The following is a 12620-nucleotide window of genomic DNA, read 5'->3' as shown; positions in this document are numbered from 1 at the left end:
ACCCCATTTGGCGGAGCCAGGAGATTGAATATTTACCCTCGGAGCTCCTCCAGAAATATCAAAAAGCCACTACGGATGGCCACGTGGAATGTTCGAACGCTCACTGTGGAGGAGATGCTGCCATTTCTCTGTCGGGAGCTGGACCGGTACCGCCTGTATATCTGTAGTATTCAGGAGGTCCGGTGGACTGGCTCTGGTTTCTGAGACTACGAGGGGTAGACAGTCCTATACTCGGGGCAGGAGACTGCCAAACAACAGGGAGTGGCTCTTCTTTTGAACAAATGAATGAAGGGGGCGTGGGAGCGTGGCGGTGAGGTGTGGAAAGCTGTAAGCCCAAGGCTACTTTGGGCTCGCCTTCACATCAACTGGAGGCGAGGAGTGGTGGTCGTGGTTACTTATGCCCCCACCGAAGACGAACATCCGTGGAGGGATGAAGGGAAGGCTGATGAGCCAGATGCCTTATGTGACCTCCTGTCACAGGCGCTAGCTAAAGTGGCCCCTCGGGATAGAGTCATCTTTATGGGTGACTTTAGTGCCTGAGTTGGTCATGATGCTGGCACCTAGTCTGGAGGGATTGGAGAGCATGGGCCAGATCAGCTCATTAACAACGGTAGGAGGCTGCTAGATTGTTGTGCAGGCCATGGGCTTGTAATTACCAACACGCTGTTCCGGCATCGGCACATCCATACAACATCATGGATGCATGCCGGGTCCAAGCATGAACATCTGCTGGACTACGTAGTGACGCAACAGTGGATGCGGGTCCATGTCCTTGACAACAGGACCTACCGTGGAGCAGATCTACCCTCTGACCATCAACTAGTCATCTGTTAAATGCACCTGCCATTCTTCCACTTGGGTGGTGGGTGTACACCCAGGACCCCATTCAAACATAAGGCGGCATGGTCTCAGCTAGCTGATGAAAGTTGGGAGCGAGAATTTCATCATCGCTTGTGGCTGGGGTTGGCATCGTCCCCCACTCCTCCAGATGTCGAGGGTAAATGGGTGAGGTTAATGACTGTGACTCAGGCAGCTGCAATGTCTGCTTTGGGTACGTGGTCTAGACCTCCACAGAGACCCTGGCTGACAGAGGAGGTGTCCAAGCTGGCTGAGAAAAAAGCGACAGGCCCACTCTCATCGGCTACAGCATCCCACGTCGGAGAATGAGGAGGCGTACCGGAGCCTTCGCTCGGAGGTTCGGACAATGTCGTGAGGCGCTGCAAGCATTGGTGGTGGTCGCGGGTTGCTGAGGAGATGAAGTCTGCCTCAATGGCCCGCGAACACAAATCCCTATTTAATTCCATAAAAAAGTAACCTACAGCGCCACACCTATTACCATAATTCGGGGGGAAAAAACGGTGATCCAATTTCCGACCCCCTGGAACAGGTTTGCATATTTTCTGAGCATTTCTGTGATTTCCTGGGAGAGGGGAAATTCCTCCACATGGAAAACATCGTGGGGCAAAGTGGGGATGACCCTGCTGAGGCTGTGTTGCCTCAAATATTGGAAGAGGAAGTCACCCCCTGTGAGTGGCTGTCGGAAGTGCCATCTGTTGAGGAAGAACTGAAGGCGATCCAGAGTCTGAGACAAGGAAAGGCACTGGGCAAATATGATTTCCCAAGCAAAATGATGAGGGAGGGTGGCGTTTGTGCACAGACTGCCCTACATGACATCATAACACCTCTGGACCGCTGGACGGGTTCCGCAGGACTGGAAGGATGCCCTGGTGGTCCCCATCTTTAAGAAAAAAGATCGCACAGACTGTAACAACTACAGGGGCATCTCACTACTTAATACTCTGATCCGTGCATTGTCTTTGTACTATTCGTTTTTTGATGTTGTTCTCTGGTCTACTACAGTGGTGGTGAGACTAGGCATTAAGAAGACTGCCGTCTCTGGTGTAGGCCAATCAGTTTCAAATACAATGCCTATGTAATTATCAGAGTATGTTTGTTTGTATAGTCACCACAAGAACTGTGTGTGGTTAATGCAGACATTATTCCTTGCAAAGGTTTCTTTTTGGTGTTTGAACATCTTAACACAACTGCTGTTTTATTGCCAGAAATGGTAAAACCTATCATTATTATCTCAAAGTTTGATACCGGCAAAAAAGGTACTATTTAGTTTTTACGCGCTGATGTTGATGTGTTACGGCCGGACCCCCCTGGGGCGCCTGCCGCCTGCCCACATTAGCGGGAAACTGTGCCGGGTTCAGCAAAGGGCCTCGCTAGGTGGTTTGTGGCTCCGCAAACTGGACCCTGAGCCACAGCCACGTGACCGAGTTAAACACGGCAACTCCCACCGGTGTCTCACAGCTCCACCAGCTGGACCCTGAGCCACAGCCACGTGACCGAGTTAAACACGACAACTCCCACCGGTGTATCACAGCTCCACCAGCTGGACCCTGAGCCCCAGCCATGTGACCGAGTTAAACACGGCAACTCCCACCGGTGTCTCACAGCTCGACAACTGGAACGCGACTTTGAGACCGGAACAAATTATTTTCACGAAGTAGTTCAGAGTGTTAAACTAAAATTAAAAAGAGAAGCTGAAAGAAATCTGAAAGACGAAGATAACAACAATCTCATGGAGTAGAGAGGCAGAAAGCAACGAGTTTACTCGCAGCATTCCTGTGGTGCCACGACCATGGAGCAACTCCGCAAATGCCGCAATCCCCTCCCGGCCACCACACTAAACACACGACCCACACACAGCGCACCCACGTAGTGTCCTGACGGGTGGTTGCCTTGCACATCGGTTTTCAATCCGAAGGGCCCCTAGAGGGAGAGTCCCATGGTTTCCCGGTGCCAGGAGATTGACCGACCCTCACAGGGCAGGTTACATTGCGATGCCCCTAAATTGGCTTAAGATTTGTATGGGTGCCGAACGAAAAGGTTCACTGGGCCATCCGCAATGAGTTACTCACGACATTGGGAGAGGCGGAGGGTGGAATATTCGGCCAGAAGGGCAGACCAGTGGGTTAGAATTAATGAGCACGGGAGGACAATGGGTGAGGGGCTGCAGCAGCAGCAGACCCCGTGACCTTCCATGTAGACAGCGCAGGTAAGCGCGCGATTGGCTGCACGGTACATTGCCACCCTGGGCCTTTGAAGTGAGGGGATTGGGCCACGGTAGATACGGTGTAGGCGGACGATGACAGGAAGCACAGGTAAGCGCCCGATTGGCTGCGTGGTATGACATCACCCTGGGCCTTTGAAGTTTAGAGAATAAAGACAGGTGCCCTGGGACGGTGAGTTCAGTTGTCTTCAACCTCCGGGCGATCCAGACCCACTCCCTGCCATCCTGCCTCCTCGAGCCGCTCGCAGCATTTGTGTGATGCCAGCGAGTGCTGCTACGAGGCAGTGATAGGCGAGGTTTTCGCTCGTCCTTCTCCCTCTGACTCTCACTGTGTCCATGCGACGCCATGAGTACAGCTACAAGGTACATGGTAGAACATTTGTGTAACTGGGCTGATAGGCAGAGTTACGCTAGGCTCTCCTCGCAAAATATTCCTCCTCCGGGTCATGCGTATTGTTACCATTAATAAACTATAGTTCAGAATATCGGTGTAGTGTGATTTCTGTGTGTGTTGGCAGCAGGGGGGGTTTGAGAAATGTGACGTCACATCAAAATGCGCAACTTTAAAGAAATATAGAATTGTTATAACACCACCAATTTTGATTAATTTTTATTATTAACTATTTGATTATTTAAATTTAATAAGGTCACCTTTTATTTATTCCATGAAGGAGCATTTTGCTTCTCCATGGGAAAATGGAGAATCAAACATTAAAAAATATATATTATGATTATTAAACATTTAGATTCTCATGATTCTACCAGGGCTTTTCATTCTGTGAATTGAAAATATGATTGTTCTTATTGTACTCTCCATTTTACTTCGTTTTACTACGAAGTTTCAAATATTTTTTTAATCGTTATAATTACTTTTATATATTTTATAATTAAATGATAATTTCAATATAATATTCTGAACATCTGCAGTTTTAGTTAGACGTTGAATATTTTCAAGTGAATGTTATGCTCAATCAAAGCTTCCAACGCCTCCTTTTTAATCCGTGTTTTCTCCTACAACATCAGTGCAACGCAACATTAAATACGCACTACAATGACAATAGTTTAAAGCGATTTGAAGCATGTTTTATTTTCAAAATGGAAATATGGTTTTGGGGGGTGGGGGGCAGAGCTTTGTGACGTCATATTTGAAGGGGGGGGTCTGACTTTTTGTGACGCCGTATGACGAGGAGAGGGGGGTAAAAAATCGTCCAAAATCGCGTGACGTCATTTATGGACGGCCCCTGAAGTGAGTTGCGATGAAGTGAGTGAGGATGAGTATTTGAGACGAGGTGATCTGAGTCTTCATTTGTGAGCCACCCCTGGAGTGGAGACGTCTGTACTCGCTCACACGTCAACACATTCCAGGGCACGCCTCGTGACACGCAAATCAAACTGAAAGACTTCCTGCTTCCTTGTCACCGATTTACGTGGCTTGTTCCTTGTTTAGCGTCTCAGACGCAGCCAGCGATTGCCTGAGAAACAGACAGAGACTGCCTGAGCTACAGCCAGCAACTGTCTGAAGTTACAGCCAGAGGCTGACTGAGCTCCAGCCAGCGACTGCCTGAGCTACAGACAGAGACTGCCTGAGCTACATCCAGTGACTGACTGAGCTACATCCAGCGACTGACTGAGCTACATCCAGCGACTGACTGAGCTACAGCCAGAGACTGCCTGAGCTACAGCCTGCGACTTTCTGAGCTACAGCCAGCGACTTCCTGAGCTACAGAGACTGCCTGAGCTGCAGACAGAGACTGCCTGAGCTACAGAGACTGCCTGAGCTACAGACAGAGACTGCCTGAGCTACAGACAGAGAATGCCTGAGCTACAGACAGAGACTGCCTGAGCTACAGCCAGCGACTGCCTGAGCTACAGACAGAGACTGCCTGAGCTACAGACAGAGACTGCCTGAACTACGGATAGAGACTGCCTGAGGTACAGCCAGAGACTGTCTGAGCTACAGCCAGAGGCTGCCTGAGCTACATACAGAGACTGTCTGAGCTACAGAGACTGCCTGAGCTACATCCAGCGCCCGTCTCTGAGTGGATCCACAGGGCCATGGCGAGTGCGGCTCCCAGTGGTAGCGAGGCCCCAGGGGAGTTGACCTGTCCCATCTGCCTGGACGCCTTCCACTGCCCCTGCACACTCAGCTGCGGCCACTCGTTCTGCCTCGAGTGCGTGTAGGGCACCTGGGATGTGGCCGAGTCCTTCTCCTGCCCACAGTGCCGAGTGACCTTCCCTCGGAGGCCCCAGCTGAACAAGAGTGTGACGCTCGCCAACCTGGTGGAGCAGCGCAGTGCCGCAGAGAAAATGGCCACCGTGGCCTTGTGTGACTTCTGCAACGATGGCACGACCGCTGCCTCGAAGACCTGCCTCAGGTGTGAAACCTCCTACTGTGTGACTCATGTAAAGCCTCATCAGGAGAACCCGAAGTTCAGGGACCACGTTCTGGTGGATCCAGGCACGAATCCTGAAGTACGCAAGTGCAAGATGCACAGAAAGAAGATCAAATTTTACTGCCGACAGGACAAAAGCTTCGTCTGCACAACCTGCACCATCGCAGGAGACCACAAGGGTCACGATGTGGCTACGCTGGAGGATGAGCACAAGACACGGGAGGTGAGACGGTCTGCGTGTGTGAGCGGGAGCCTCTCCTGCGTGAAGTCAAGTACAAGCTGAACAATAATATCCAAATAAATATATCATTCCTCTCTCAGCTTCCTATTATTTCTTCCAATTTTAACAACCAAAATTTAATATAAAGTATGCTGAGGTTGTCAAAGTGCAAAAATAATACAACAACATGTTATTATCAATCCTGGTATATGACAAATTGATAAATGTGCTCTTAGTATATTTAATACAATTGAATATCTTTAATGCATACACTGTGTTCTCAAAATGACAAGATTGTGGTTCGTATGGAAAAAGTGGTTTGTGGTAGAGGGGAGCATTTCCTAAAATGTAAATGAAATGTAAAACGTCTCGGACTGCATGAGCCGCAGTGCTCACCTCTTGGTAGGTAGCCTCGTGCCGGTCTGTGCCACTTTAGCCCCGCACTCTACAACAGCTCCCGGGTTACTGGACTTGGCGTTCCAGAAATGTCGCTTGATTTTGACAGACCAAGTATTTCGTGACCATATTTATATTTTCATCACGATGCTCTCTACCAAATTTCTCGGACACTCAACAGTGACATGGCAGCGCCTCCTTGTACCATGTAAAACGAAACGAAAACTTCATCATTAGACCTCCTTTGCCAGTACCAAAATATAATAATAGGGTTTTTCCCCTTTTTTCCTGGCAACAAAACTGAAACCTTATTACAAGGATTCATGTCTGCATTAACCACAATACTTGCAGTAAAAAAGCAAACAAAAAGATACTATGATAATATGTGCATTGTCCTTGAAACTGATTGGTCCACACCAAGGGACGGCTTTCTTTTGAGCCTCGACCCAATTGGTGCTCGATCAGAGGACACCAAAAGGCGTACAGCTCAAAGACAATGCATTGTCAAAGTAATGAGGGCTCGGGGTGAGCAACTACATCATTAGACCTCCTTTGCCAGTACTAAAATATCATAATAGGGGTTTTCTCCTATTTCGCTGAGGGTGGCAATGTGGATATCAAATTGTCTCAGCTCACGTGCCACAAGAGTTGTTCGGCGCTCTGGAAGTTGCGAGTTTGGGTTTTTTTAAGGGTCCTGACATTCCAGGATCAAATGTTTAGGTTATATTTATTTTTGTTTCGACTGCAATTATTGATGCTTTGGTCGTGGTAAGCCAGACAGGATGTTGCTAGGCAGCTATGTTTAGGGCACGTTTTCTAGCCCCCTCACCATTTGGGGTGAGCAGAGTGGATCCTCGTGGGCTTCTCAGTCACAGCTATAGCTGCCGGGATGCACTTCTGCCTAATCCGAGTGTATGACGACCTTATAATAGCTGCCGCTTTGGTGCTGGGTTGTGACTAGGAGCTTCTAGCTGCATAGGCCTGCCCCGCTCGCCACTTGCCAATCGCCCAAGGCTTTGGGTGTGTCGTGTGGTGGTGCGATGGCACATCTTCCCTGGAGGGTGCCAGTGCATGAATTCATTTATGTGCGGTATCTGTTGCACACCAGGCTACCGCACGGGGATTAACCAGGAACCAAGCCTGGGTCCAATGGCGAGGCAGAAAACCAAGACGATTAGAAGGAGTGTCCTGAAGCACCAGACATCCAGTGGCTCCTCCGCCATATGCCGTTGGCCATCTGGACCGTAGCTATTTCCGCCCCACCAAGGTGGGGCGTTGGCCACTTGGTATCCACTCGGGATTTTATTAGGGTTTACTCCCTTAGCCTAAGTGGCTAACCAGAGCCCGTTAGCCAGCGCGTTTCCAGGTGAGTCCAGACAGACTTTCTTGGTTACCGAAGCGGCCCAGGTGGTCGAACCACCCACCATACTTCGCCCTGTCTGGCAATCCTGTACTTTACCTGTTACCACCTCCCACGACATGGACTACTCAGCACCACCCACTACTCAGGCAGCCACACGCATTAAGCAGGTAGTCCAACCCACTGCTCAGGTAGCCCCACCCACTACTCCAGCAGCCCTGCACACGTTTGAGCTCCTCGTGAAATCAGTTCCCTGCAGCGCTTGCTCCCCCAGCCTCCATCGCTGCACCGGGGCTACTGCCCCCGTCACTGTGGAGGGGTTCGTGCGGAGCGGGGTTGGGAGGGGACGCTCAGAGAGTGAGTGGAGTCTCCCCTGGTGACGTCTTTCACAGAAACAAGTGGAAGAGGAGATGCGGGTGGTCGAGGAGAAGAGGAGGGAGGCGGAGGAGTCCGTGAGGCGGATGGAGGCCGCTCACAGGGACGGGCAGGTATCGTGACTCTGTGACCCTGTGACTCCACCCTGAGTAGGGTTTGTAATGTAGAACAACTCCATCCATTCACGTGGACTTCCATTGGCTCTAAACACATTGTTGGACGAAAGACACAACGGTTAATGCACCTCAATAATCAGGACGAGCAACAAGGTGGATCTCATCTCCACTGAGAAACTCAATCAGTGATGGAAATTCAACATTCCCATATCTCCCAACAACTTACCACTTCAAGGTCTGTTATCTATTGGTCAGATGAGGTGGTACGTACCTCTTATCCAATACTCTTGTGGCAGAGTTGGTGGATCATACACAGACTGTTGTACACCATCTTACTGAAATCACTCAAGCTTTAGGGTGGCCTGGTAGCAGTATAGCAAGTGGGTTCATGATCCCCTCTCTTAATCCATACATATGTTTTTTTCTCACATTAAAAACATTCATTTAAAGAGGAATTGGCCTAATTTCCCATTTCATTAAGACTCTACTTGTTGACGGCAAATTACAGATTTCCCTTCGCTTCATGTGAAGGTAAACAAAGCATCGTCCTGCGAATCTTACGCAATGAGAATGGCACGGACCATGAATGTACTCCTGATGGGATTTGATGATGTCAATGCCTCACAGCCCCCGAATCGTGTTGTACTGAAAATGCACAGCGGCGTTATCAGAGGAAGAAGGAGGCCTCAGTGCTGCAGACTCGTATCACTGTCTGCACACGTTCACATTTGCACTCGTGTCACACCGACCTGAATGCCATTTCACAATGGACCAGACATTTAATGAACAGAGGTAGCATTTATTTCTCTTTGCAGGGATCCATGACAGATGAAAAGGCCTCAATCTCGGTCAGATTCGCCCGCGCGAGAGCAGCGTTGGATGCGGAGGAGAAGGCGGCTTTAGAGCAAGCGGAGCAGAAAGGGCGCGAGCTGCTGAATCAGATCAAGAAGAAGATCGCTCACTACCAGCGCGAGATCAGTGAGCTCCAGGCAGTAGCCACTCGCCTACAGGCCCTAGCGCAGGAGAGGGACTCGCTCGCGTTCCTGCAGGTGAGCGATGAGTCTCCAGTGTCTCTATTGGCACAGAGCCCTCTCACCAGCAGCAGCAGAGGGAGGCTCCTGAATGAGAGTTCGTTCCACTGGGCTTGAAAACACAGCTCCACTCATGGACTCGCATCGCAGCTCCAGTTGCTGCCATTTGGAAGGCCATCTCATATTTTCTCAGTTAAATTAATTATTTCTCTCGTCCTTTAACAGATTCACATTAAATTTCGATTAAAAGCTTTCGTGACTGCAAGAATTCATCTTCTTTGGTTCTTTCGGTAAAGTCACGTAGAATGAGAATAAAATAATAAAATAAAATAAAATAAGACAATCAAATTCTCACGACGTTTCGGCCACAACACAAGTAGCCTTCTTCAGGTGAAAGAACAGAACTGTCGGACGACATTCAAGCTCTGTCGTCCGACAGTTCTGTTCTTTCACCTGAAGAAGGCTACTTGTGTTGTGGCCGAAACGTCGTAAGAATTTTATCGTCTCATTTTATTTTGTTATTTTATTCTCATTCTACGTGACTTTACCGAAAGAACCAAAGGAGAAGATTTCCATTAAGTTTGTTTCATTGTGAATATCATCTAATAGTATTGGAATTGCACTTTTTAAATAAACCATACAACAACAATGTGCACGGTATTCATGATTATCATCAGCCATGACCTATCCACTGATGGATGAAGGCCTCCCCAAGTCATTGCCACATCTCATGATGCCGCGATGTAACAATCCACCAGCGCCTGCTCACGAGCTGATTTCATCTCTGCTTCTTACTTTGTGGACCTCCTCTTGTTCGTATTATGGATGCTAAACTAAATACGAGGTCTCATACACTTATTAATGATATTGTGTCTTGAACATCACTTCTACAAGACCTGCACCATGTGCATTGGTAACGCCAGAAATTTCAAGTCCCAAATTACTCAACACAGATCAATATCAACCAGTCTCACTCTGAAATATTTGCACCGTAAGTCAGTGTTGGTGATCATGGGGTCATGAGCCAAGACTTTGGGGTTCATATTCCACCCACAGTGTTGCAGTGGGAACTCCATTGAATGCAAGGGAATCGAGATAGAGTCACAGTAACCCATCTCTCTCTCCCACAGGGGCACCTGCAGGAGACACGCAGGTAAAAGACGACTTTCACTCACGGCTACACACACGAAAACATGGGACTGAGTGTGGGGCGTGGGCAGTGAGACATTGTCTGTGTGGGGATGCTGTGTGGTGAAACTGCGTGTGGTGATGCTGTGTGTGATGATGCTGTGTGGAGTGCTGTTGCATGTGAAGATGCTGTGTGTGAAGATATTTTGCGTGATGATGCTGTGTGATGATGCTGTGTGGTGACGTTACGTGTAGTTATGCTGTGTGGTGATGCTGTAAGTAGTTGTGAGGAGTTATGCTTTGCGTGATGATTGCAGATGAGATGGAGCTTTGATGCTTCCACGTGTGATGATGCTGTGATGATTGTCTATGTGATGGAGCTGTGATGATCCTGTGAGTGGCGATGCTCTGCATGAGACAGTAGCCGTGTCTGCTCTGCGTTCACAGGGCAGGCAGGGTGACTTCAGCTCCACCCTCAGCTCGCAGCCAACAGGACATTGCCTCGCTTAAAGTCCTGGAGACAAGTGCAGTCAAACTCCTGTGTGAGTTCTTCAGTGTGAATCATGGGTGATTGGGTGGTCTTGACAAAAAATTATCCCCGTGTGTGCACTAGGTCGACTCAGCCTCAAATGAGTACCTGGGGTTTTGTGTGAACATCACCACTAGGGAGACAAAGGTGGCCAGGCTTAGTGCTGGCCACCCACCCCCTCGTCGGCCGTGCCAGCTATCAACGGTGCTGACTTGCCCTGACAGTGTGTTAAGGCTACACAGGGGATTTTAGGCTTTGTATATATCCTAATCCAGGACCCTAGTGATCAGAGCCATGAGACCCAGTGTGGTGTTTTTTGGTAAATAATAAGCATTACCAGTCATGGGTAGTTGCGATATTGAGATACGGTGTGTGCGTGTGAATGTTTCTGTGCATCTGTAGGTGGGGTGAGCGATGGCATAGTGGTTAGCACACTGGACTACGAACCCAGTTTACTGGGTTTGATTACCTGCCATTGCTAACATCAGTGGCAGGTGATATCTGATCCATTCCTGGGCCTCTGCTAGGCAGTTGGTAATGGTCATAATGATGGTGATGGTGGTTGTGATGAGGATGGTGGTAATGGTGCTGATATTACTGATAATTTGAGTGATGGGAATGGTGATAGCATTGGTGATGGTGTTGGTCGTGGTGATGGCAGTGATGGTCGTGGTGATAATAATGGTGACATTGGTGATAATATAGTTGGTGATGGTTGTGATGGTTTTGCTGATGGTGATAATGGTAGTGATGGTAGTATTGAAGGTTTTGATGGTCGTTGTGATGGTGATGATGCTGGTCGTGTTGGTGTTGTTGGTCGAGGCAATAGTAGTGATGGTGGTGGTGATTATTTGTGATGGTGCTAGTGGTGATGATTATGTTTGTGATGTTGCTGATGGCCATAGTGATGTTGGTGATGTTAATCGTATTGATGATGTTGGTGGTGATGGTGATTTTGGTGAATTTTGTGCTGTGATTGTTGATGGTGAAGATGATGGTTGATGATGGTGGTGTTGATGTGGTGATTGTGGATGATAATGGTGATGGTGTCCTGTAGTTATGTTGTGATCGCTGTTGTCACAGACGGATGCTCACCGACTCTGGACAAAAACTCAGCTCATAACCAACTCCAGATCTCCTCGGAACTCAGGACAATAAAGTGGACCGGTGTTTCCCAGGGTCGCCCCGATCACCCACACCGGTTTGATGGCTGGTCACAAGCCCTGTGCTGTGAGAGCTTCTCGTCTGGCCACCACTACTGGGAGGTGGATGTGGGGGACGCGCGGTGGTGTCGGGTTGGAGTCGCGTACGGGACGATCCCACGGAAAGGGAGTGGTGCTGCATTGCAGCTGGGACGTAACGATGCGTCCTGGTGTTTAGAGAAACGTGACGACAACTTCTCAGTGGTTCATGGTGGAGTGGAGACTGCACTGTCGGTGATGGGGGCTCCCTCCCCACGCAGAATCGGGCTTCACCTGCACTGGGAGGGGGGGTTCCTGGAATTTTACCGCGCCGACTCCATGGAGGTGATCCACGAGGTTCGGCAGAGATTCTTGCAGCCTCTCTACCCTGGGATGTGGGTTGGGTGTTGTAATGAACCATTGAAGATCGTGGACCTGAGTCGTGCATCCTGAGGATGAGGAAAAATAGAAACCCAAGAAACTGATGAAAGGGGGGATGGTGAGGAGAGGGTGAAGTGAGGGTGACAGAGGAGGTGTTCGGGATGGCTGAGAAAAAGCGACCAGCCCACTCTCATCGTCTACAGCATCCCACGTCAGAGCATGAGGAGGCTTACCGCAGCCTTCGCTCGAAGGTTCAAAGAGCTGTGAGGTGCTGCAAGGATAGGTGGTCGCAAGTTGCTGAGGAGATGGAGTCTGCCTCAATGGCCCGCGATTCCAAATCACTATATTCTTGGTTCTTTCGGTAAAGTCACGTAGAAGGGAAACAATAAAATAATCTTTTTTATTTTTTTATTGTTTCCCTTCTACGTGAC

At 49.1% G+C, this 12620-nt stretch overlaps 1 protein-coding gene across 1 annotated transcript; it reads left to right on the top strand.

The window, feature by feature from the left end:
• The first annotated feature begins 4467 nt into the window (after window positions 1-4467).
• LOC142906937 (tripartite motif-containing protein 16-like) lies at window positions 4468-12567 on the top strand. The gene is made up of 6 exons (XM_076055727.1): window positions 4468-5695; window positions 7841-7936; window positions 8755-8988; window positions 10101-10123; window positions 10546-10640; window positions 11711-12567. The coding sequence occupies exons 1-6, from the start codon at window positions 5387-5389 to the stop codon at window positions 12259-12261; spliced, it is 1308 nt and encodes a 435-aa protein (XP_075911842.1). The 5' UTR covers window positions 4468-5386; the 3' UTR covers window positions 12262-12567.
• The last annotated feature ends 53 nt before the right edge of the window (window positions 12568-12620 follow it).

Source organism: Petromyzon marinus, chromosome 72, assembly GCF_048934315.1.
Source record: "Petromyzon marinus isolate PM22_M1 ecotype Great Lakes invasive population chromosome 72, UKy_Petmar_22M1.pri1.0, whole genome shotgun sequence".
Classification (NCBI taxonomy): domain Eukaryota; kingdom Metazoa; phylum Chordata; class Hyperoartia; order Petromyzontiformes; family Petromyzontidae; genus Petromyzon; species Petromyzon marinus.
This window is presented reverse-complemented; position numbering and strand designations above follow the sequence as displayed.

What these genes read in the sequence shown, in the direction of transcription:
- LOC142906937 (XM_076055727.1), top strand. Translation starts at nt 5,387, where the DNA reads ATGGCCACCGTGGCCTTGTGTGACTTCTGCAACGATGGCACGACCGCT. An exon ending in ACTCGCTCGCGTTCCTGCAG is followed by an intron (nt 8,989 to 10,100) that starts GTGAGCGATGAG and finishes TCTCTCCCACAG; the next exon opens with GGGCACCTGCAGGAGACACG. An exon ending in AAGTGCAGTCAAACTCCTGT is followed by an intron (nt 10,641 to 11,710) that starts GTGAGTTCTTCA and finishes CTGTTGTCACAG; the next exon opens with ACGGATGCTCACCGACTCTG.